Genomic DNA, 26,685 nt, shown 5'->3' with positions numbered 1-26,685 from the left:
TTGTTTTTCTTTTCTAGAAAAAAAAGATTCCAAAGATATCTCTACATACGAAGGATAATATTCTATCTTTTTCCAATCAAATTATGGAGAATAATTTTAAAACTATCCATCCACTCAGGAGTAGAAACCAAAAGAGTTGAGGGATGAGATGTTAAATGGGGAAAATGAGGAAAAAGGAACAAAAGAAGAGGCTGAAAATTATTGAAGAGTAAACAGGAAGAGAGGGGTGAAGGAGCTGAGAAAGAGAGAGAGTAATGGGAATAGACTTTCCACTAAGGAAAGCATAATTGTCACATACAATTTCATGTACAAGATCCTCCCCAGCCTCCCAAGAAAGAGTTGCAAGGAAAATGTATTCAATTAAAGGATATTTAGAAAATGCCTAAACACAGTGACTTTGACGATAAGGCCACGATGTTAAGAATATTGGTGGTCCACTTTTTTAGTTTGAACAATTGCTCTCAAGATGTTTATACTGATCATATTTGAAGGAGTTGCTTCTCAACACCTAGGTTAAACATCAGCGATGAAAAGGCAGCAAGCTTCTCAGCTGCTTGGATGCTGAGATGGTCAAGTCTTAAGTAGCGGCAGTAGTATGACCTACCTGGCTGCAATCCGGCCAAGCTCCAGCAAACAGAGACACACTTCTCTGGGTTGCTTGTGGAGGACTGAAAGACAAGACAAAGGTGGACACCTTTACAATAGAAAGGACAGTAAAGCAGCTCAATGGGGAGCAGGATGGACTCCCTCATCGCTCATGGTCCCAGTAAATGAGCTAGTCTTCATTCTGATATTCATAGAAACCATCCTAACCCACAGTACAGTTAGCTTTACTAAAGTCCTAAAGCAGTTTTCAAAACTCTTTCCCCAACTTCCTCCCTAAAAGCCATGAGTCTCAGGAATCCCACCCTGAAAATATTTTCTTCAATTAGTTAATATTTGTAAGTCAATATTGGAAACACATGTAGCTATAATTATGATATAAATAGTTGATGGATTACTTAAAAACAGACAGCAAATATAAGACTATGAAGCAAAGTCTGGTCTTTTAAAAATCCTAACTCTATCTTCACCAGTGATTTTAGCAGAAATAATGCAATGAATAAGGATTAAAAATTACACATCACGGTCCTTTGTTATCCTCCAAACAATAATGTCAAGTGAGCCCTCTGAAACTTGATGTCTTCTCCTAATGAAATTTGATTAAATGATACTTTAGAAAGAAACACTTTCAACGGACTGAATTTTGTAAATATGTACAAATATATACCATCAGCCAGTTTTGCCCATAAAATGAGCAAATTAGAAGATGGTTCTTTGCATTGATATTTCTTTTCTAATATAATATGATTACTTAATAAAGCTGCTTTATCAATTGCTCTGGACACATTCAGTAATGTTGACAAATCATACTTGCATTTGTCGAGCCTACCAGAGGAGTATGTACTGCTTTTACTTTTTTCTTTTTAAACTAAGATTAGAGAATTTTTAAAATGTTATTATATACAGCACCTAACAACAGATATTGGGGGGAAAAGATTGAATTGAGAATGGTCTTTACATAGACACAATATCCTGATAAAAGAAAATACTAGCTTATTGATAAACATTAAGAAAAATAGCAATATTGCTTCAATTCTTAAACATAGAATTTTATAGTAATTTAATTTCCCAGCTTTATTCTATTCCCCCCACTTAAATATCTAATTCCTTCTCTCCACAGGTTATGGCGATGGCAATATTTGCCACTGACGCCAGAATGGAATTTGTTGGGAGTGTGTGGTGAATAGAAAAATACATTTACTTAGATTATAAAAGTATATGATTTCACTTGGCTTTAAACAAACAAAAATTTATTATCTTGCTATAAAATGTCATCTTTAAAGCTTTTAAAATAAGTTCTAATATCATCAGCAATGTTCATTAAAATAGAATTGATTACGGGAAATCTGAATTACAGAATCTTTCCATTCTTGGTAATATACATTTGAGTTTCAGCTAATGCTTAGTGAATTGTCATAAAATCCAGGTTGGGGAAGTCTAAAATTACTTTTAACTAAAGGGCCTTAAAGCAAAGATATTTACTACCTCCAATTTCAAGTGCACCATTAGCTGACTCTGGCTAAATGATACAACTTTTGATATATTAAATCGACTTCAGTGCAATGAAATGTATGGACTGTAATATCACATAGGCACCAAATTCAAACAGAGAACAATAACAAAAATCATAAAACAAAAGCAAACAAATGAAAATCAATCTTCTTGTCTAGATAATCAGTTTCTTCTGATTTGGACTTTTTTTATCCTGTCCATGGTACAAAATAACAAACAGGAAAAAGGAATACATGAAAGCTGAAGTGAAGAAGATGTTTAAGGCCCTGCTAATACCCTCATCTTCAGTGAAAGCTGTGTGAAGCAAGTAGCTAAAGCTCAAGGAGACTTGGATACAATCTCATGCATTTTGTGATGGAAACAGTGTTAAAATATGAAAATTATTAGTGAACTGACCAAACTGTGCCAATATGCAGTCAACACCAACTCTAAAAAGCAACACCTGACTCAGCTATCATGATTCTTTAATCAACATATTGTATTTAATTTGGGAGTATGTAAGAATTGGAAGTAAATACCAATAGATACATTCAATGGAAAATAAAATTCATTCTGAAGAAAAACAGTAATGTGGGTAATGTAAGAAAGACAATGTGATATGTAGGATGCATTGCTATTGTGTATTCAGCTATCAATTTAAAACAGCCTTTGCATGCCAACACTAAAATATTGAATCTACCATGGACTCATTAGAAAATCAATTTGGCAAACCGAAAAGTAACTGCATGATTCTCCTTTTTATATCCTTAACAGAACCAGCTTATAAAATTTAAGACAAATAAACATCTCACTCAGCATCATTCCTTAGGAAAATGATAATAGAAAGATGATGTTTTACTTCCCAGTTTTCTTGGAAGTGTTATCTTTAATAAAGCAATTGCTTTGTTGCTTCAAAACACACCTATAATATTGTCTCACTTGTTAATGGCATTTTGAATATTGGGCATATCATGCCTGATCCATAATGGCCCAAAATATCATGTTTGATGACTTGTAAGCAATGAATGAGTTAAATCTGCAGAGAGGCATAACAGCACAATGACAAGAACAGAACAATTACTCAGTAAACACCATGTCTCAAATTATCAAGGATGATGACAATTATATCGTGATGATAATGGTTGTGACAATAAACTGAATAAAGGCTAAAATCTTACCTAGCATATTTAGAAAAGGCAAGAATTTAAATTATGTCAAAGTTTATTTAATTGTAAAAGCAAACACTCTTACCTTATTCTATAAAATTAAATTCAAGTGTCTTTAAGTAGTATCTACATTATACCAAAGATGTGACTGTGTTTGGTTTTTGCACTCAAGAAAGTTCTAAACTAAAGTTAACAGATGGAAAGAGAATAGTGACCATGAGATTTGAGCCACAAAGATCTGGGTCTGAGTGTGAGCTCTAACATTTACTAGTTTGTTATTTTGGGAGATTATAAAATCTCAGTTTTCTGAGGGAAAATAATGGTGTGTATCTTGCAATATTTTTGTGTGGATTTAACACAATACTATTCGTGTTATTCCTAGCCAATGTTTGGCACACAGAAAAGAATTCCCAAGGTTACTTTTCTTTCTTTATTATTATTTTTGTTGTAAATTATTTGCTTAAAGATTATCTTCATTTAGCTTAGTTAATATTAATACACTTTTTTTTTCCTATAAGCATTTTTTTGTCTGTGCACCTGTCATATGTAAGCCACCATACTAAGCAGTGGAAGAAACTTCAGAATTAAAAAAACTACTATGGATAGATGTGTATAATTTAAAGCGGTTATTATAATGAGTGTATTTTGAATATTTTGTCATTTATATTATATCAGAAATAGTTAATTCTAAATTTAATCAAATTTAAGGTTAAGTAGGTCAATTTGGCCGGCATATATAGACAGATATAAAGGAGAGAGCCTATCATTATTATGGGTTTGTGCTAAGCATAAAACTTAAGTAACAATTACATTAGAACATGTCATTTTATAAAACACTAAACATCTTACTGTCAATTTTTCTGCATCTCTGGGAATAAAATAATTTAGATGAACCCATTTTCAATAAGTTACCTAAGTTGATTATATATTGTATATATGAATGCATGTTTTTGTCAGGATGATTAGAAAGACAATTTTTAGTATATTGCATTTGAACTAAAGCCTTTATGTTGAGTTGTATGTACTACTCATTTTAAAGACATTTTACTGACTTGTCTTTTCAAAAATATAAGGAAATTTATACTTAAATTGAGGTTTATGGTAGGAAACATTTTTTCACTCTATCATTACAATATTAATATGGTCTTTTGCTTTGAGTTATGGTTAGAAGGGGGGATCACTATGGCTTTCTTTCCTCTGAACAAATTATCTTTAAAACAAAAAGCTGTCTAGTCACTGGTGATTATTATGCAAAAGGTCTTATCATTGGAGGCTTCTTTTTAAATAATCAAAACTGTTTCGAAGAAAAGTATAAGGCAGAACACCTCTGGGAAAAGCAACATAGATCCCTGTTCAAAATATGTGGCAATCTTATAACCTAGATTCTGTTAAAATCTCATGGGCATCAAATGTCAAATGGAATGCTGCTAGCTCCAGGAATAGAAAATGAGACCTTCTGCTAAGGCAAGGGGTAGAGTTTTAATGTCACAGAATCTGCAAGGATAAAATGCATTAGACCATGAATGTATAGTTTTCCTATATATATTAAGTTTCAACAGATGGACAAAAAATGAAAATAAGAAAATTTCATTATCTATTTGGTTTATATACATTAGAGGCAATAGTATTCATTTTGGTTTTAAAGGAAACTATATTTTAGATTTATATTTAAGAAAATATTTGCAAAACTTTTATTTTTGACTGAATATTAAATTGTGAAAATATCATAAATTTAATAGCTTCCCACCTCCCCAGAGCAGAGAACAGATTCTCATACTCAGAAAGAGTGACATAGTAGAAGACATTAAACTAGATGTCAGAAGAACTGGTTTTACTCCTTTGCTACTTAAGTGATGGTCCACAGACCAGTGGCATTGGTATCAGCTGGGAGCCTGATAAAAATGCAAATTATTGGGTCCCACCCCAGATGTATTGAGCAAAATTTACATTTAAGCAAGGTTTCCAGGTGATGAATATGCACATGAAAGTTTGAGAATCATTATATTAATCAATGTTATGATTATTACAATAAACGTCAATTATAATTCTATACCTATTTTGGTTAAAATATTAAAATGTGATTTGATATATGGAACATGTTCTAGAAATGTTTAAGATAACGGTGATGATGATGATGATGATTATGATGATGAAGATGATGATGAATGGAGGAAAAAATAATTTGTGAATTGGATTAGCCCTTAATGGGTATTATGGGCATTTATCACCTACCAGGATCTATAAGGTACAAAAGATGCCTCCCAAGAAAGTAAAGGGATGGCTGTCTACATCATGTCACTCCCAGAAAGTCACATGCAGAAATCCTTGAGTTTAAAGGTAGGGAGCAATTAGGAATAGCAAAGAAATTTAGGTGCCTTAAAACTGATCTGAGGGAACCTAAAGAGAAGAAAAGGCAAACAAGAATAAACCTCACAAACTCAAGAATGCTGAGTGTGTGTGTATCCAAATTTCTCAGAATCACTGTTTGCATTTAAAACAGGATACAGCAGCCATATAATTCGCATAAACAAAGAGAATTCATTCATAATCTCATCAGTGATGGAAGATGTATAGAATAAAATATAGTTAATTGCCTTTGCCACTAAGTCAAAAAATGTCCCAGAGCAAGGAGTGCCCTTTCTGTCTCTAGCACCCAGACCTTATGTGAAATTAATGGATTAAGTCACTATCACTCAGAGCAGCAATAGGAGTCAAGAGTCTCTTCTAATTTGGTTTTTATTTATATTTTACTTTTCCTTTTACTTGAAATCATCATATGAACTTCTAAAATTAACTCATACGAAGCATAACTTTCTGTAACACAGGGATATGATCTTTGAAGGTTAATGAAGCTGAATTCAAATCCTAGCTGGGTCACTGAGAAGTTGTTAATATTGGGCAAGTTATTTAATTCTCTTGGTCCTAACCAAGTATTTTCATTATAAAATGGTGGTTGTTGGGAAAGTAGATATGATAGCACATGTGCACTGCTAGGCTACCCTTATTGAGCATATAACTATTGTTATTTAATATCGCACAGTGAAAATTTGATTCTGGGAAAGCTAAAAGGCTGTCCCCTTTCCTAATTCAACCCTGACTCCATCAAATCCTTGATACTGGGAGACATTTTGTTCTCTCAAGGCGTGAGCCATGGCCGCTGGGCCTGCGCGTCCGGAGTCCGTGCTCTGCGGCGGGAGAGGCCACAACGGTGAGAGGCCCACGTACTGCAAAAAAAAAAAACAAAAAAACCCCAAGATGCTAATAAAGTACTTTATAAGAACAGGTGTCAAAAAATCCAAAGTCTAAAATAAATTGTTCCTGGGGAAGAAATAATGTGAATATAAATGATCCAGAGCTAATTTGGTATCCTGAAGTTGTTATGTTACATTAATATTAATAAAAGTAATATAACTTTTTTTCTACAGAAATACTCTTATAGTCCTCAATACAGACAACAACACCACCAAGGGATGATTTATCAAACACTGGAAGGCAGGCATAGATTCTTTTTCTGATGCAATATGTATAAAACAGAAAATGTTAATGTTTAAAAATCCACACACAATCCTTTTCACTTTTGTGCAACATCAGACCAATACTGTAGGTAGGTCAGTGCTTGACCAGTGTTCAATAGAACAAAGAACTGTATAAAACTACTCTTCAGAGTCATGCATCAAAAGAAGACAGTGCCACACAGCAAACACAAATACAAAAAATAAAAAACAAATCACACACATTTGCATGCTAGCACAGCAGATAGCAAACCCTTTTCTTGCTGAGTAGATTCTTTCTCAGAGAAATAGATGAAGAATAGTCACTGGCCTCCAAATCCTATAATCATCCAATAACATAATAATATTGACACAATTACAGCAAGCAAAAAAATGTGCATTTTTCAAATATTCCCTCCCCCATCCTTTTACCTTTTTCCAACTTCCAGCTCACCAGAATGTACATAAGTAAAGCAAAATAAACAAAGCTCTGAGGAAAAAATTAAGCTAACTTAACAATTTCTAAATCAGTGGGCTAAAGTAAATTACAAATAATAAATCCTCCATGCAAGAGTATCACTAATTTAAAGAAATAGTTTCTACTTAAAATATCCTAGAAAAAAATCATATAGGAGCATCAATTTTAGGGCTCATAATTTAAAATTTTTTTAAATTGAGAAAAAGTCATAGATATTTGGTCCTAATATAAAACAGCCCTTATAATACATTGATATATAAAATATACTGATGTATAATATACTGATGTCAATAAATCTCTACTCAACTTGGTTCAAATTATCTTAATATAAATAAAATTGTTCATGTTTCAGATTACATGCCGCACCTGTTTACGGTCTAAAGTATGTTAATAGAGAACTGAAGAAGAAAATGATATTACTTACAACCCAATTACTATTTATCTTACTTTCAGATTCTGAATATAGTATTTTTTTTGATATTTACTAATGTAAATGCTGAGACCTCATGTTCATATTATATCATAATTTTCACATATTCTTAGTCTCAAAAATATTATGAATATTATTTTTGTTTGGTATCTATGAATGACTACAGTTTAAGCTACCACCAAATAGATTCATTTCATCCCCTTTTTTACTCTTATAAAAAATGTTTCAATGGACATTCTATTGCTTATCTGTACTTATTTCCTTCAAATAAACTTTTAGAAGTAGAACAACTTGATAAAAAGATATGAGCACTGACCTTACATAATGTCAAACTGCCCTCCAAAGAAGGCATGCCAACTTCCAGTTTTTTTTCAGCAACGTATAGAAGATCCCACTTTCCTCTATACTCAGCACTAAATATAAAATTGTTAATTCTCACTAATTTTTCATAGTTTTTATTTGCATTTGCCTTATTACTAAGGTGTCAAACATTTTTATCTCTGTTTTGGGCTTTTATAAGTTTTTTATGAATAAGCTGTTCATGATATTTATCCATTTTTCTATTGTCTCACTTCTGAAACACTATTCTGAGATATTAGTAAACTTATAATCCAAGAACTGACGTTTGACAGAGGAAAAATTCTCTCTCAAGAATGTCTTAGAAGGTAAATGGAAGGTTACACCCTGTATGTGATCGCGTCATGTGGCATAGAAAGTTATCTGCCCAGAATCAAAACGACAAGCACGAGAGAAGCATATGGAATAAGATGCTGTCTATACTCCCTAGTTCATCCCTGGCATCCCTTCCCCACCCACTGAGATTTCTTGTCATTAGCTGTTGTGGAAAGAGAACAGATAGAGTGAGTCATGAATTAAGATCCTCCCGCAAATAATCGTACAAAAAAAGCACTGCAACAGAGGGTAACGTATCAGTTGCCACAAAGATAAGAATGCTTTATGCAGGCGAAGACCTTTGAAGAGCTAAAGACAGAAGCCTCTTGATACACATTCAGTACAATGATCTACTTTATCATTCATTCAAACAGATTTTTCCCCTTCATCAGGGCATCTTGTTCTTTTATTTGGTGTTCAAAACACTAGGACACAAAGGATGCTCTTCATCTTGTGTGCTACTGAAATGAAATCTTGAGGTAGGGAAAAAAGAAAACACCCTTGCCCTAAATTCCCTTTCAAAAGTGAAGTGTGAAAAGACATCAAGCAGAGTACACAGTATTATTGTTGCAAGAAAGTCAATTCTGCAAGTGCAGCGGCTCAATCACTTCCTCACTCACAAGCGAATAAGAAAAATCCAAGGAGAATGGGTTCCACCTGGGGAAATGGAATTTCTCATTGGGCTTCCTCCTGATTATCATTAACATCTATGGGTACAGCTGTTTCCTTTCTCTGAATAATCCTGAAGTCAATGCTATAGTATTGGCTCCCTTCTTCCATCTCCACAGGGCCTATTGTACATCACCTCATGCCCTATTCTGAGCAGCAGAAATTTCAAATTTATCTTTTCATTGAGTAGCAAACTAGAAAGCCTAACTATTTGATTTGGTTTGGTACTGAGAGGATTCAAAATTATTTTAAAAATTTATAGCCTTGAAAATTTCTTGGCTATATAAATACATTTTAATTGCATTTTAATTGCAAGGTATAAGTGAAGTTATACTGTAGAAGGTAACCAGAATCAAAGATATTTTAACAAACTACTCTGACATATAAATTATCATGTATTTAATTTTTATATAAAAATTTCTTGTTTATAAAGTCAGCTTTTTTCAAACAGAGTGAAGAATTCGACCATCTAAAAATTCTTCATGACATAATTTTATATGCTACAGAGTATGTATTTATATACCAGGACCATTGTTACATGAGCTGCTTTATGCTTTATTGTTTCAAAATAAAATGTATTATTTATTACTTGAATGGGGTTTTAAAAAGCCATCCAAGATTCTTGGAGTCCAACTGAAAGTTTGGTTAGTTCAATTAACCAAAGAACTCATGAATAGTAAGAAAATTGAGACAAGACCATATTTACATTCAGAGCTCCTAGTAATCCACTTGGCCTACAGTAGTCACTGAAAAAATGCTTTTTTTAATGGAAACCTGTGTAGTAAACAAATTAACAAAAAATAAAGCAGTTTCCCCATGTGGCAGTTCTTCAGCAATGTAGGGGCACTCCAGAATTTTAAATCATGATGTTATTTGTCCACACATAAAGAGTGTGCTTCTTGTGACTAAGATTTGAGTTTTTAAAATTTATATATATAAAAATGTGTGTGTGTGTGTGTGTAGACACACACTCAGACATTTACTAGATCTTTCAAGGGTTTTTTTCACAACTCATCCACGTGCATAAACCTATAAACATGAAAGTTAAAATCTATTTGTAAAATTACCACTGCACTGAAAAAGAATTATATCCATACATATCCTCCACCAACTTCTTTTTACTTTGACGTGAGGAAATGGTAAGAACACTCAAAGCTCACATATACAATGAGCATTCATAGAGCACACTGTTGTATACAGTATGCTTCTGTGCAATTTTTCTGGTTAAATTTTTCTTTCAGGTACAAAATGTTCTCCTAGTCTAAGTTCATGTTATCCTCTTCTCTGTTGGGAGACTTCTCAGAAATTTGATGACAGTATTTCCATATCACATCAACTCCTCTTAGTACAAATACAAGTTTCCTTAACCACATAAAATGAGTAAGACTTTAGCTGCTCTACCATCAATTTCCTAGGTTCAGCAGGGGAATGCTGTTTTGTGAGGTCTCAGGGCAAAGTGTATTCTCATTGTTCAGAAGGCAGTTTGTATACTTGTTCTCTCTGAAGGATGCTCAGCTTACTGTGATGTTAATATTTGTATTACGTGATTTTGTGAATTGATTTTTTAAAGCCTCAGGTAAAAGAACCAAAGCATTTTTCCCCCCTAAATGTCTCCTTTCTTCACTTAGTTCCACTTTACTAGAATTGGACTTTAATTCCAATACTTTCCATAGTAGAGTTCTACTGGGGTAGGTCTTATATCGAAGGTTTGAACATTTAAGGGTATCAAGTAATGTCAAAACACTGAATGATCCAATGTATGTTTTCTCCCAAGGAAATACAAAACTATGGTATGGAAGTGGACTTGCCAAAATTCAATCATAAAACAAAACAAAAACCCCACAATTATCTGGGTAGGCCTAGGCACTAACGTATCTGTCTCTTGTTCCATCGTCTCCAATGATCCTAACCTCTTGCTTGTTTGCCTAATTTTTAACTAGCTAAAAAATAAGTTTCATTAACTAAAAATAAGCTTAACTAACTAAAAAAATCAGTTTCAAGAAAGATAGAACTTATGAGAGATGGTGTTTTCATACTTTTGTAGAGGTGAAAAGACGAAAATGCTCTTGATGGAGGGCTGGAACATATATAGCTACCCTTCTAGTCCAGGTAAGAGCCTGGTGGTAAAACTTAACCCTACATTTTCCAAATATCCCCCAATTTTGCATTGTATGTACTTATTTTTAACCAGGAAAGGATTCTGCTACTTAACGTTCCTGTTATTTTATGCACAAGGTGACCAAGATTAAGAGGGTGAATTTTTCTACCTTCAAAGACTCAAGTTTACAAAAAAACTGCAAGTTTACAACAAACTACAATTTTTTTTTAAAGTTAACAAAGCATGAAATGACATCACACACAAAAAGTTAGGCTTGAGAGTTATACAGACAAACAATAATTTTAATATTATATCAGCTAAAATTCTGAAGGAAATGTACATACCCAAACCTTCCGATTCAAACAGACATGTTTCATCTACCCCTAAATCTCGGCACCAGGATAAGAAGTTTGCTGTATTGTCTCTGGCAAAAAAGGATCCTGAGGGTGCACTGGCCTTGCATGGAATCTTCTTTAAGGGCAGCTTCTGAAAAACAAAGAAATCTCACTCTGGTGGAATATCTGGCAGTCATCACAGTGACACGTTAAGTGTACATTTATGATTTCAACAAAACGCTTTGGTACAATCTTATGTCAATAAATAGGTTTGTAAAGAACTATAGGAAAGGACATGAAACTCAAATGAAACAGTTCTTAATTAAGAGACTAGGAAAATCTGTGCCTGTAAACATATACTTACCTTTTTAGTATCTAGAAGTAAACATACATAAATCCCTTCCCTGGCTCAGATTGCCTCTTTTCTTTCTCTTCTACTATTTTTTTTTTTTTGGCCTTCTCTTTCATCTAAGTATTCTGTCAGTATTTCTCATAAAGTATGTATAAATGAATTTCTCACTTGTGAAAGAAGAATGAAACACAAATGCAGTATATGAATATAGATAAAATGTAACACACACATCTGCATTTTTATGTGTATACATACGCACACACAATAAAAATTACAATAGAATTATAAAGTCAAAAGAAAGCAGCAGAATTGTCTAACATCCATAATTCTCTATCACCAATATAAGAAAAGGAAATATTAAAATTTTTTATCTTTTAACAATAACATTTTACCATCATTCTTCCAGACTATTTCCTTTTAAACCATAGATTATTGCTCTCTTATGTAATATAAAAATAATTCTGGTTGGATTTCTGCTATCTGACCTTGAAACATGTTTACATTCTGCATCATTTCTCTTCCAGGATAAGAAAATGCTTAAGAAAAGGGAGTGTGTGAACCCGGATAGACTTTTCTATTATCAGCCTCATAAAATTTTAGCCCTGGAAATCTCCCTTACCATACCAAATGTTATAAAGAGTTGTGTGAGGTTTTTTCCTTTAATAGAATATAACCAGTTTTCACGGCATTCCATGAAGTCACAGAATGTGATTCTATGTGATGTGAAAGATTGAGCCAAGTGTTTGGATGATCTGGGCTAAACAGAGCTTTGCCTCTGAGAGCAAAAAGATCAAGGGAGAAGCATTTTGTGATTTCAATTCACAGATAGGTTATTTCCTCTATTCTCTGTGAACAAGAAAATATAAACAAAATGTTGTGGATTGTTGAGGTCATTTACAAAGATGGTTATCAAAAAATGAAATAGTGGTCTTGGTGTACTGGTGAAGCCTACTATCATCAAACTATTACTAGGGCTTTTTCTGTCCAGGGATTTTATGGCTACATAACTAAAATATTCAGTTACTACATCACTCAAAGACTGTGTCTGTCCAATAGCAAAGATCCATCTCTTTGTTGCTGACTGAATTTGTTTTAGGCTTAGACATAAAAAATTTTTTGCATGAATACACATATATTTATATATACATATAACAATACCCCTTAACCAATTTGGTTAAGTAGTGGTTTTCAAAGAAATGCTTTCCTATATGAATTGTAAAAAACAATAAGAAATAGCATAGTTTAATGTCCCCTTTATAAAATATTCATGAACATCAATTAGTCAATATTTATTAAACTTAAAAATCATATATCCCTAAATCTAGCAATTTACTCCTAAAAATATATCTTGCAATATAATAGTATTATTACTTCAAAACATATGGACAAGTATATTTGTTGCAACACTGAATAGGAAAAAAATAGACATAGAATGTGTCAAGAAAGGGCTGGTTGAATAATATAAAGTATACAAATACAGTGGAACTCTGTGCAATAATTTAAAAAGAATAAGATAAATATATATGTGTTGGACCATAAAAATGTGCAGTATATACTCTTAAGCAGAAACCAATAATTTGCAAACACATATGTACACTACAATTTCATTTTATGATGTGTGTGTATGCACATACATACTGGTGCATGTATATGTACATACACACACAGTATAGATGGTCATATATAAAGTTAAATTGCATATAAATATGTTGTATTATAAATATGAATATTGTATTTATTTATATAACATTCATTTAGGAAGAATTCAAGGAGGACATCCATCAGATTGATAGTAATTACCTTTGAGGAAGGTGATTGATGCATTGAGAATCATTTATATCTTAATTTACATAATTCCAAAATATGTATTAGGATTTTGAGTGACTTTTACATTTTATCAATATTTTCCAATTAAATAATCAAATAAGGTAAATCATGTCAGCCAAAACATAACAAAAAGATCTGCTGAAAAAAAGTCTTCAAGAGGTGACTGTAAAGTTTCTTTATGATGCAAATAGGAAAAGAACATAAACAGAGTCAAACACTAAGCCATTTTAAAATCTACCACCTCTATCCCTGGGTGGGGAAAAAAAACCTTCTGAAACCACTTCAAACTGATGAATGAGTTTGCACACTTGCACACAGGAACTATAACCTAGGAACTATAAAATACTTGACATATATAAGGGCATGCCAAAGGACATGAGGTGCATGGGTTTCATGGCAAAAAGGAATACAATATCCAGATTGCACCAGAGAAGCTAGATTGATTTGACACTTAATCCACCAAGGGACATAGCTCATAGCTTGTAGAATCCAATATTATTCCTGGCTGCATACCAACCAAAAATCAAAGGGTCAACAGTCTTCCCAAGGTTGCTGTGCCATTTATACATAAGAGTCTTAGAGCAGATGTCATATTTCACTTGAATTAAAGAATACATGATTCGATAATATCAGTACTCAATACCTTTGGAACTTATAAATATTTTTTGACATATTTTACACAAAAATATTCATAAAGCTCCAAAAACCTTAGCAATTACTGTATATCTCTCCAAGTTCTGTTATTTTTAAAAAATTATTAATTTCTCTAGGTTCTCATGAAAATCCTAGGAAAAATGACAGCTCTGAATCTCTTCTTTAGTATCAGTAAATAAAATAAAAGCAAATTGATGTACTGAATAAAATCAGCTTTCACCTTGCCACAAAAATCTTGAAGAAGAGGTTTAGAATAGAGAGCTGTCTTGAGTAATTATGACAGTGTCTACTTGAATAGCTAAAAAATTGACCACAGATAAGGAGAGGAATACTTCAGATGTAAAGAACTAGGGATTCAAAAGAGAACCTCCACATATAGCTCAACTTCCATATTAGTTTTCCCTTTACTGCTTAACTCTCCAAAGAACTCCTACGGCATTTAAATACCATCTCTAATTATTTACTCAGATGAGTTTTTCCCGACAATGCTGCTATATATTATGTCCTCAGAACCTGATTGATGAATACACGAATGAATGGTTAGATTTGACCCCTCACACTAGATCATAATCAACGTGAGGGCAGGAGCAAACACTCTGCCTTAGAGATTTTACATCTCCAAGGGACATGTTTCCAGGGCCTTCAAAATTCACTAAATTTATAGTACACATAAAATGCTTCCCATAAATTAAGAAAAGTATAACTGAAAAATATAATAAAACCTTTGAACAGTTTTCGAAAGTTACTGAATATGGAATGAGTTGAGAATAGTTGCCAAGCTGAGCTGAGATCCGGTAGAAATTTAGGCTTGCTTACTCACTAGTAAAAGTCATGCTACCGTCCTCCAGCCTCCATGGTATAGGTTTCAATATTTTGTGTTAGCAAAAGGAGAAATGACTACCAATAAAACATTAGAATCATGTACAAGTAGGATACATGTTAATTTTTCTTTCTTTTTTTAAAAATGAAATGTAGTTGATTTACAATGTTGTTAGTTTCAAGTGATTCAGTTATCTCACACACACACACACACACACACACACACACACACACATTCTTTTTCAGATTCTTTTCCCTTATAGGTTATTACAAAATGCTAAGTATATCTCCCTATGCTATCCAGCAGGTTGGTTATCTGCTCTATGTATAGCAGTGTGTATATGCTAATCGCAAATTCCCAATTCATCCCTCTCCCCTCTTCCCCCCTGGTAATCACAGGTTTGTTTTCTATGTCTGTGGGTCTATTTCTGTCTTGCAAACAAGTTCATTCGTATTATTTCTTTTTAGATTTCATGTTAATTTTTCTAATATTGATAGTCTAATGTTTATCCTTTTATCTCTCAGCGGGATTAACCTAAGTTATATATTCTCAGCCTCTATACTAATACTTGTGAACTGAATGATGAACATACAAGAGAATGGATGGTTTGAAATCTGAAAGTGTCCTCCCCATTCCCTCAAAGCAACAACCAAATTATGTTGAAATAAAAAGAAAGATTTTTAATTTATTTCTAAAATCTTTTAATTCAATCCATTACCTCTTAGGTTAATCACCTGCTAGGGTTTGGAATTCAATTACCTGAGTTCAAACTCAGCTATGTCACCTTCTTGCTATGGTACTTTGGACAGATTACTTAATGTTTCTGTGCCTCAGTCTCATACTTAATGTTTCTGTGCCTCACTCTCAGCTTCTATTCAACGCACATAGAAAAAAAAAAATGCATCTCATCGACTATGTGTGAGTGCAAATTAAATAATATAATTCAAGTGTAGAAGTAAGTGTTCAATAAAGTTATCATCACTGCCATCAATGCAAGTAAAAATATATTGAATTGCCTATGATTTCCTTCTCTCATATTTTCTTGAAAACATTTCATTTTTTCTTCTGTTACAGGTACAAGAATTCAGAAAAAGATTGGCAAACAATTTATTTCTATCTTTGCCCTAAACTTAAACGTCACTTTTAAAATAGCTTTCCGATAGAACTTTCTGTGATAATAGAAATGTTCCATATCTGTGCTACCCATTATAGTAACCACTAGTGGCATGTGGCTATTGAGCATTTGAACTGTGGTGAGTGTGACTGGAGACTAATTTTTAAACTTTATTTCTTTTTAATCAGTTTACACTTAAATAGCCACATGTGGCTTGTGGCTATCATATTAGGGCATTCATAACAGGGAAAGTAAAGCCATTATTTGGGGGTTTAGAGAGTCCAATACTTAACCCCTTGACTACTTTGTCTCTAACTAATAGTGTCCCCATGTCTTTCAAGTCCCTCAAATCCAATAGTTCCCCTGGATATAGTTACTGAGATGCATAACTATGTTGGTCATTTAGAAAGAGTTTACTTATGTGCTGCAGAGTACAGCATGTGTATGTCCTAGTTATGGTGTTGTGGGTGTTACAGCTTCAGAAGGGCAGTAGTGACTAATTCTATTTATATTACTTAAAACAATCTACACCTAGAGAACCACGATATTATTTATCATTATACTGCCACAGTGTCAAATACAGTGCTTCACACATAAGCAGTCCTGACTTCTTGTTTTCTGAATCTTATGGTAGATGGGGAAGGAATGAATTAACATTGTGAGTGCTTACCGCACTCTAGGCACACAAAACATATACTTTCAGATAGATTATCCTCTTTAATTCTCAAAAAATAATGCCATGAATTAGGTAGATAATAGTATCTCCATTTTCCAAGATGAAAAAACTGAGCTCACACATAGTTGAAATCGAATCATTCAGTCTCTTACACCCGTACACTTCTAACTGCTCCATGAAAGCTCACCATTGCCTGGAATTTAATATATTTCAGCATTTGATTTATTTCCCAAGGTTTTAGCCAGGTAACATTACAATAAAGAAATACGTATTTTCTTTCACCTATTAAAACTAGAAAAAATGGAGAGAATGGCATCTTTAGTTCTCCATAGGCAGTGAACTGAAAATTTAATGTTAGTAGTTTATTTTTTTTACTTTAATAGTAGTTTAAATAATCCATTCTTCACAAAAGTTTGAGATAAAATACTCCCCTTGACTACATCAAGTAGACATTTCAGCTATGAAACAGAAGAGATATATAAAAGAAGAAATGGAAATTGGCAGGAACTAATATCTTCCCTTTTCCAAAGGGTATATAGAATGTACTTTCAAATATGCAGGCAATGGGCTTCCCTGGTGGCGCAGTGGTTTGAAGTCCGCCTGCCGATGCAGCGGACACGGGTTCGTGCCCCGGTGCGGGAGGATCCCACATGCCTCGGAGCGGCTGGGCCCGTGAGCCATGGCCGCTGAGCCTGCGCGTCTGGAGCCTGTGCTCCGCAACGGGAGAGGCCACAACAGTGAGAGGCCCACGTAACGCAAGAAATAAATAAATAAATAAATAAAAAGAATTACTAATATTGTAATGTCAACCAGGAGTTACAAACTCAAAGGCCCAGAAGAAGTCAGGCAGATTAAATAACAGAACAAAGTGGCTAGCACTAGGGGACTATAAGAAATGGTGGCAATTGTGGAAAACTAAAGAGCTCATGCCATGTCCAGGAGGGGCAGCCATATTTATTTAGTTCTAACTCAATGTTTCCATAAAGAAATGCAGTTCCAGTGTTGCTGGATCTTCCAGTTTCTCAGAAGAATTTGGAAATCTGGATATTTTAATGTGAAAGTCCCCTGAGTTTGAACAATTGGATCTATAGGCAGCTCTATGTGGTTGCCAGTTTACAATCTCAGTGTTCATATGGGGAATAATAAAAAACAAAAATAACATTTTAAACTAAGAAGTAGTTTAAATTACATGCACACTTTGGAAAAATAACTAGGTCATTTGTTGTAGAAGGTGTAAAGGAATAAAAATTTTTTAGATAATTCTACAGAAGTAAAAACCAGTGACTTCTTTTTCTTCTGTCACTTCTTTTTTAATTGCAACACCTCTAAATCACAGCTATAGTAGTCAGACTTGAAAGAATGAGGTTTGAATGGAAGGAAGAGAAACATTCTGTGAATATGAAAGATTTCTTAGAGGAAGCAAGTGTTGGATACCAGGTGTGGCAGTCCCTCAGAGTCTTAACAAAATTAATGGTAATTGTTAATTAGTAATTAATTATAGGAACTCAAACAAATGATGATAGTTGATGATAATTAAAAAAAATGTTTTTGAGAATGTATGTCAGTTTTCTGTGACCTTTCTACAGATCAAGAAATTACCTTAAGGAAATAGTCAGGAAAATTCTTTTAAAATGTATCTTGAAATTTTCCTTTCCAACAACATTTTATACATTCTAAGGTGCAATAACTTATGATTACTGGCAGCAAATTTTGAGTTCACAGGGTCACTTATTCTAATATTTTAGTTAAAGCTACTTTTAGTACCCATCTGTATAATATCCAATAAAGAAAAGCATTTTCAAAGGTCCAAAGATTGCCTTATGGATGGATTCCAGGAAACTCAATTTATTTTAGTGGCTAACTGATTTCTAAACACTTTTTGAGCAGACTTTTTTTTTTGTAACTCCATGGGACTGCACCTTGTAAATGCCCATCAATTGACTAATGATAGCTCCATAGATGCTCAGTAGTTTGAAACACAGGGATGTTAAACTTTTAGTAATTCAGAGAAAAGGCTTAAGCCTTGAAACTGCAAATCACCAGCAGTAAGGCCGTGACAAAAAATGGCTATTTATTTAACCTTTTGGAACCTCAGGTCCATCATTTGTAACTTTTTACGAGAATTAAATGTTTGGGAAAGTGCCTAATACCAATCCTAGACCATAGTTTATCTCCAATTACTGTTACTTTTTTTTCAAATACATGTCTACTTTCAGTCTATTTACAAGAAATACCCTGATGAGAGTTGAAAAACAGATACATCATCACATCTGTACTTACTATAATAAGCTCACAAATACATAGGAAAAAACAAAAGACATGCTTTATATTTATATGGTGATTTAATTCCAATTTGTTTTTATCCATCCTCTAATTTTGTTCATCATGCTGTGCATTCATCTTCGTACTCCACACTCTAATCACAGTGGACTTTCCGAAAGGCAAATTTAGCTTCCCAGTGCTTTTAGGATAAAGACAAAGCTCCTTATAATATGGCTTCCACAGGTTGTATTAGCCTGGTTCCTACCTACCGACCTAGCACCATGGTCCTTCCCTATCTTCTGTAGCCACAGGAGCTTCTGTTCCCACTCCTGCATTCTCCCGATGCTCCCTCCCACTGCACAGCCCTTACAGAGAACTGTCCTCTCTGCCCTTCCCATAGCTGTTTGCCCAAATACCTCCCAATCCCAGATGACAGATCACTTACCCCCAAACACCACCCCTCAACACTTCTTTATAATTGCTTAAAATCCACAATGTTCAAGGGCTCCTGCTGCCATGTTCCTGTGTGAGATTAACTGATTAGCAACTATCTCCCTCAGGACGGTTTAGTTCCATGAGGAATGGAACAGTGTCTGGTTTTGTTCACCATTTTATCCCCAGCACCTACTGAACAGTATTTACGGAATATTTGTTGGATAAATACAAGTCTGAGTGTAGCTAAGGCATATATTATGTCCAGAGAGGAGCAGCAGAATGGAGTGGTTACAAGCACAAACTTTGGAGCTAGACTGCCTGTGTTTGAATCCTGGACCTTGATTTACTAGTTATGTGACTTCAGGCACGTGAATCAACTTCACCTGTGAAATAATACTAGTGTCTACATCATAGGGTTGCTGTGAGGGATGTATGAGTTTATATGAACAGTTCCTGAAATAATGCCTCACATGTAGTAAGGTTTTCTGTTTTGTTTTGTTTTCTCACAAGATCAACTGTTTATTGATTTTTTTCTAAAATACTATACATTTAAAGAAACTCCTAAACTGAAAAGACTTGACAATTTTTGGTACATCTGTAGCAAAGGAATAAGGATTTCTGCTGGTAAGTTTTCATGACAAGCAGACACACATCCATTTTCCAAGCAAGACATGAATCTCACTGGAAACATTGAATAAAATGCATAGCTTGTGATAGCGGCAGCCATTTCTCCAATGGCTGAGTTACACAAAATAAAGGCTTTCCCTCCCTCCCCTGCCCAGTGATTACAGTGTAGCTTCCTGCCCTGTGATTACAGTGTAGCTTCCTGCCCCTACACATCTGCTCCCTGATGACTAAGGATGCTCAGAAGAGACCCTTGTGCTACAGGGTGAGACCCAGCTTTTGTTTGCTCATGAGGAATAAATATATGTTTGTTAGAAAACTGAAACAAAGAGAAGTTTTAAAAAAATGATATAAAATTCAGCCTGCAGCTTCAATGACCTGTTGGGGATTTTAATGATCACTGAAACACATTGGCAGTCTCAAAAATATTCCTCATTTCCGTTTTCATACCTTGCCATCTGGGATAACTATCAAGTTCTTATATTTCTCCCACAAACAGAACTTCCTTCTTTTAGTTCTGTACCTTCATAATTGTAGTTTTTCAAACTTCAAAAAGCATAGTATAGCTTTTATTCTTTCCTCACCTCTTCCTACTTTGGCCAATAAGTCACCAAACCAGCTCACTGTTATTTTCTAATAAATATGTATTGAAATGTCCTGCCCCTTTCAACGTAGTATTGACACTCTTACTTTAAATCCTTTAATATCTCATGTATGAACAAATGCAGAAACTTCACAAAGTATTCTTCCTATCTTTAACCTCAGATCTTTCTAACACAATCTGCACATCATCATCATATTAATCTTTCTAAATTTAATGGTTTCAGTCTCCAGCTCACTGTCTACCAAACAAGGATTCAAATGCTTAAACCTTACAGCTATCAACTTAATCTGTCCCTCTACAAAAAGTTCTCCCCATATACTCTTCACATCAATCAAGTTGGTCTATTCACCATCCCTAGAATACCCTTACATGTTTCCAACTTCAATATTTGGTTCATTAACCACGAATTTACATTGTATTTGCTTTTTCTCCGTGTTCATCTATTTGCACCAGGTCTGGGCAATTCAAATTCTAGTGCTTCCATGGAAACTTCTCTAAGCACTCCGACAAACTAACTTTTTTTCTGAGCCCCTATAGAATCTACTGTCTATATCAGTAGATGTCCATGTACAATGATGTGTTTCAATTGCTTAAGAGTTAAGTCTCCAGATGTTTGTGATTAAAAAAAAAAACAAAAAACTATTGATCTAACAGTTTAAAACTGAAAACCTTTTAAGGACTTATGGCAATTAAGGCAGCCCCCCTGGCCCCTTATTCATTTGCTTATATTTTTTCTTGAGCAGAAATGAAAGGATTGGTGTGACAGGGAGTCCACAGCACCCATAACCCTTGGGCACCCATGGGGGTATATTGCACAATATGTAGGAACCCATGATCTTTCCTCAGTCTGACTCTTCCCCTGCCTTTTCAGCTGTAAAATAAAGCACGATCATCTACCCATTTCTTCATGTACAAAATCCTGGGCCAATCTCCCTAACCATTCTATCTAATTCATCACCAAATCCTGCCAAGCCTGCCAAGTGTATATCCCAAAACCACTAACTTGTTTCTAGTACTACTGCTACCATCCTAGGCTAAATTGTCATAATTTCTCACCTGACCTGGACAATAGCTTCCTAAGTGGGTCCTCAGTTCCATTTTCACCTTTCCTAATCCATTCTCCACACTGCTAATGTTATCTTTCCAAAAGACTTGATCATGTTCCTGTTCAATGGTATAATATTGTTCTTAAAATAGATGACAACAGGGCTTCCCTGGTGGCGCAGTGGTTGAGAGTCTGCCTGCCGATGCAGGGGACATGGGTTCGTGCCCTGGTCCAGGAAGATCCCACATGCCGCAGAGTGGCTGGGCCCGTGGGCCATGGCCGCTGAGCCTGAGCGTCCGGAGCCTGTGCTCCGCAATGGGAGAGGCCACAGCAGTGGGAGGCCCGCGTACCCAAAAAAAAAAAAAAAAAAAAAAAAAAAATAGATGACAACATCCAACAAAACTTAGCGCTGGTCTCACCTCTTGATGCTCTAGTATTACATTCTAGTATCCAGACACTCATTTTCCTTTAGTTCCTCGAAGTCATCCTGCACCTCCACATTTAAGGGTTTTCATAGGTGCTATTTTCTGTATTTAAAACACTCAGTGTTCCCTCTCTACCTGGCTAATGCCCATTCCTACCTCAGAATTAATTATAGAAAAATCTTTCTACAAGACTAAGTTAGGTCTTCCTCTTACTTACTCATGTACTTAGACTTTCCCATACTTAGTCATAACACAGCTGTAATTCACTGTTGACTTCATTATTAGCGTAAAGTTATTCTCCCTTCCCTGCTACTCCACGAGTTACCTTGTCCTGCATATTTTAAGTGTCCAATAAATATTTATTGAATAATTTATAAAATGTCATCAATGTAATATATGTTATGGTGATAAAAGTTTGAGAACCATTGGTATATATCATTTATTGAGCACTTACCATTGATATCTGTATTTTTATATGTTCATATTTTATTTTCTTAACTAGACTGTAAGCCCTTTGAGAGGTGACAGTAATGCTTTAATCTTCTTCTTTTTAGTTATCAGCATCTTGAACACAGTTATCACTCAGTAAATATCTATTTGTTGAAAAATCTAGAACAGCATCTTTAAATGACACTTTATATAGGGTGGTTAGGAATGGCCTCAGCCAAGGGATGACATCTGAACAGAGATGTGAAGGGAGTGAGGAACAAGTCATACATGCATGTGAGGAACGACTACCCTAAGAAGCTAGAAAAGCAAGTGCAAAGGCCCTGTGGTGGGTGGAACCTGCTTGTTGGGTTCAAAGAACAGCAAAGAAGCTAGTATGGCTGCAGCAAAGTGGGGTGAGGGGAAAGTCATAGGAAATATGACTGGGGATAGCTGGGGAACAGAGCACATAGTGCTTATAGACTTAGAAAGATTTCAGACTTTTCCTGCAAGTGAGTCAAGGTGCCATTGAAGAATTTTGAGCTAGGAGTTGACATGACATGACTTAAGTTTTAAATTATCTGATGATTTAATCCATGTAAAAAACTTACTTACTGACCTAGAGTAAGTACTTAGTAAATGGTTGCTTTATTATCATATCACATGGTATTCATTTAGTCTGAGAAAAAAGATCAGACATTTATGTTTCAATCTTTAAACAATGCTTAGATATAGCAAGTATGACAAATAGAATAAAATGTGGTGTTGTTGCTCTTATTAAATATTAACATAATAAATAAATATAATTATAACAATATAAATTATAATAATTTATAATATAATTGATACATGTATATTTATACATATGTAAATGTACATATGAATTGCTACATTATTTCTTATTTGGAGCAGTGATGCTAGCAAGGCATTCTTTAGACAAGCAGCCTAAACTGGCGTGAAATTAGACATGACTAGCAAAGTAATATAAACATCAAATACATACTAGACAGCTTCATGCATGATATGTAATGCATTTTCAAACTGCTAAGTGAAACAATAGAAGGTATTCATGTAGTCAGCCCCTAAAAGCTTAAGATACAGTTGAAAAGCTCTATATACTGTAAACTCAATTACCTCATCTAAAAAACATTATGCCATTAGCCTGTAATATACCAGTACCACATACCTTGGACCACACACACATCAATATGGTGAGCACTTATATTTTAAATCACCAAGCAATCCCTAGACATGTTTAAATTAAAAAGAAACTCTTTTCCCCTGATTTTCAGTCCCTTAAAAAAGGCTCTTGTTATAAAATCTGTGGATGTTCTTCATTAAGAAATGGCATGCATAATCATTATTGATTTGTTTAAATGACCAGAATTTCTCCAAAGCATTTAGTAACAGCTCATTTTAAAATGATTAATTTTCTATTTTCCATGTGGTGAGAGTGACTTTTCTTGACATAATATTCTATACCCACAGAGCTTCGAAACAGCAGTGACCACAATTAGTGCTATCAAATATCATGAAAACACTTCCCCAGTTATACTCCTTTTACAATCTTGTCTTGCCCATGTGCCTGCATGCAGTTAAATGCAGTATGTAAGCGTGTAAGGGGAAGAGATGATGTCATCATGGAAAAATTTGATCAGGTTTGCTTTTATGCTCAGGGGGCAATGTTCTGCTGGTGCTATGAAATCATGTAGATGAAAAATGTATGTGTGTGTGTGTGTGTGAGCCTCCTTCTTCTAATCCAAAATTTGTTTTAATTTTTTTCACGTTTTCTGGAATTTCAATTCAACATGTTTTATTTTTAGTCTTATGTTTCATATGTCTTTTTTTTTTTTTTTTTTTTTTTGGCGGTACGCGGGCCTCTCACTGTTGTGGCCTCTCCCATTGCGGAGCACAGGCTCCGGACGCGCAGGCTCAGCGGCCATGGCTCACGGGCCCAGCCGCTCCGCGGCACGTGGGATCTTCGTGGACCGGGGCACGAACCCGTGTCCCCTGCATCGGCAGGCAGACTCTCAACCACTGCGCCACCAGGGAAGCCCTCATATGTCTTTAATGCAGCCAACATTTACACTACGAAACAATAGCTTACACTTTGAACTTTTGAAACAGTTTTCAAAAACACTTTTGAAGGAGAGTCCTTTATCAGCAGGTCCACATAAACTTGTAGGCTCTGAAACTTTTCATATTTCTAGATTAAATGCTGCCACCTGGCCTTTCTCCTTCTCCCCCCTCACTCTGGATTTTGGGGATTCTCAGCAGCACATTAGAATAGGGCTAGAAATACCCTCTCTCACATCTCTTAGCACAAAGAGCTCATCAGAAACAAACTCCAATGTGAAAAGAACATTAGAACTTGGGGGAAAAAATGACTTGCTTTTGCTCATGTTAAAAAGGTCAGCAGTTACTGGTCTACAACAAGTAAGAAAGAAGGTAAACATAATAGTAATAAAATTTATTTTACTCTCTTGCAATTTGAGGGAAATTCTGAAATAATTCTGATTCTTGTCATTTGCTTCTTTTATGTAAAAACCTTACTCAAACATGAGTGCTTGTCACAAAGGTTAATTCTATGCTTTGCACATGGTTATTTTCCATTTGGCTATACAAGGATCTATACACTTGTCCAAATAATTATAAGTATGTAAAGCCAAAGTGTAGTTGAACTTCTAATTCCATCTACAGATAATTGAACAAACTTTATACTGTTTTTAGTAATTTTCCCAAAGAACCTCAGCCTGCCTTTCTAGACACTGGCTTTCTCCACCACCGACCAAAAGAATTATACAATAAGAGGAAGATTGACAATTCTTCTATGATTCATTGAGAACAATCAAATGAGAATAATTTAGATTCTGACTTTGTAGTAATAGAAAGTAAGATTAAACAACGTAATAATGTATGGGTACTAGACATGGTCAAATGAATGTACTAAAATCCACTTAAAAACCATTGCAATAGGGCCATATAAGTGCACACTGGGCATTCAAGTGTGTGTACAGCCATTATTTTACAAAGCAGGTATTATTTTTAATTTGTATACCTTTGATCTAGGAATTAGATGAGACATACTCAAAATAATGTTTTTAAAACGATGTGTATGAAAACTTTTCAGTATATATTACTATATGTTTTAAGTTCTATTCTAAATTTAGCCACATAATAAAATATTGCCTTTCTCTTTTTTAATCTGTGACTGCTTAAAATTCCTTTCTTCCAAATCATTTTGTATGCTTGATCTGAACATCTATGTACTACCACCTACATCTATTCTCCCTGATAGAGAGTAAACTCCTTGAGTAGACTGTGTCTTTGTCACACCCATTCTCACCACCAACAGGCAGGCACATGAATATACAGAGCAAATAACATCACCTCCTGCTCCTAGCATATACTCATCAATCATCTAACAAATGTCAAAATGACATGTACAAGTAGGACTCAATTATTATGAAATATTTGTAGTTCATAATATTCTATATTATTAAAGATTGATAAAATGATGAACTTGTTACCCTTTAATGACTTTTATATTTTCTTTTTGAGCTATCCACTGGTGAATAAAATAACACGTTTTTTGGAAAGCTAATAGCAGTATTTATTGCTCATGTTCCTAAACACTGCAATTTTCTGATTCCCTCCTGCAGTTTTACAGAAACTGTACTTTTACCTTGGTCGTTAAATAGTGTTTTGGTAGATGACTAATTAGGGGCTGAGAAGAAACAATAGTTCTTCTATTCTCATTTCACTCACCAACTATTTTATTAGGCAAAAGAGGCAGTTACTGGGAAAAAGATGTAAAAAAAGAAAAGAAAGAAACATGGTGATTCCATCTTTACGGCTCCTTCAGTAATTGAAAAACACAACCCTTAATTGCTGTAACAATACCTCATTTCAGGTCAGAACTATCTCTTGAGAACCTATTCCATGAAAGGCCCTACAATTATTCTTCTTCCTAATTCTCAATGGTGAG

At 34.5% G+C, this 26,685-nt stretch overlaps 1 protein-coding gene across 3 annotated transcripts in view; it reads right to left on the bottom strand.

Annotated features, from left to right (window-relative positions):
• The window catches only part of GAS2 (growth arrest specific 2), a 119,668-nt gene that overhangs the window by 66,632 nt on the left and 26,351 nt on the right, over nt 1–26,685 (bottom strand). For all 3 annotated transcript variants that reach the window (XM_082660954.1, XM_082660956.1, XM_082660955.1), the window contains exons 4-5: nt 11,443–11,584; nt 605–668 (exon numbers count right to left, since the gene is read on the bottom strand). In XM_082660954.1, coding sequence (XP_082517080.1) covers nt 605–668; nt 11,443–11,584 — 206 coding nt within the window. The remainder of the gene's footprint in view (nt 1–604; nt 669–11,442; nt 11,585–26,685) is intronic.

This window comes from Grampus griseus (genome assembly GCF_964374135.1).
Source record: "Grampus griseus genome assembly, chromosome: 8".
NCBI lineage: Eukaryota > Metazoa > Chordata > Mammalia > Artiodactyla > Delphinidae > Grampus > Grampus griseus.
This window is presented reverse-complemented; position numbering and strand designations above follow the sequence as displayed.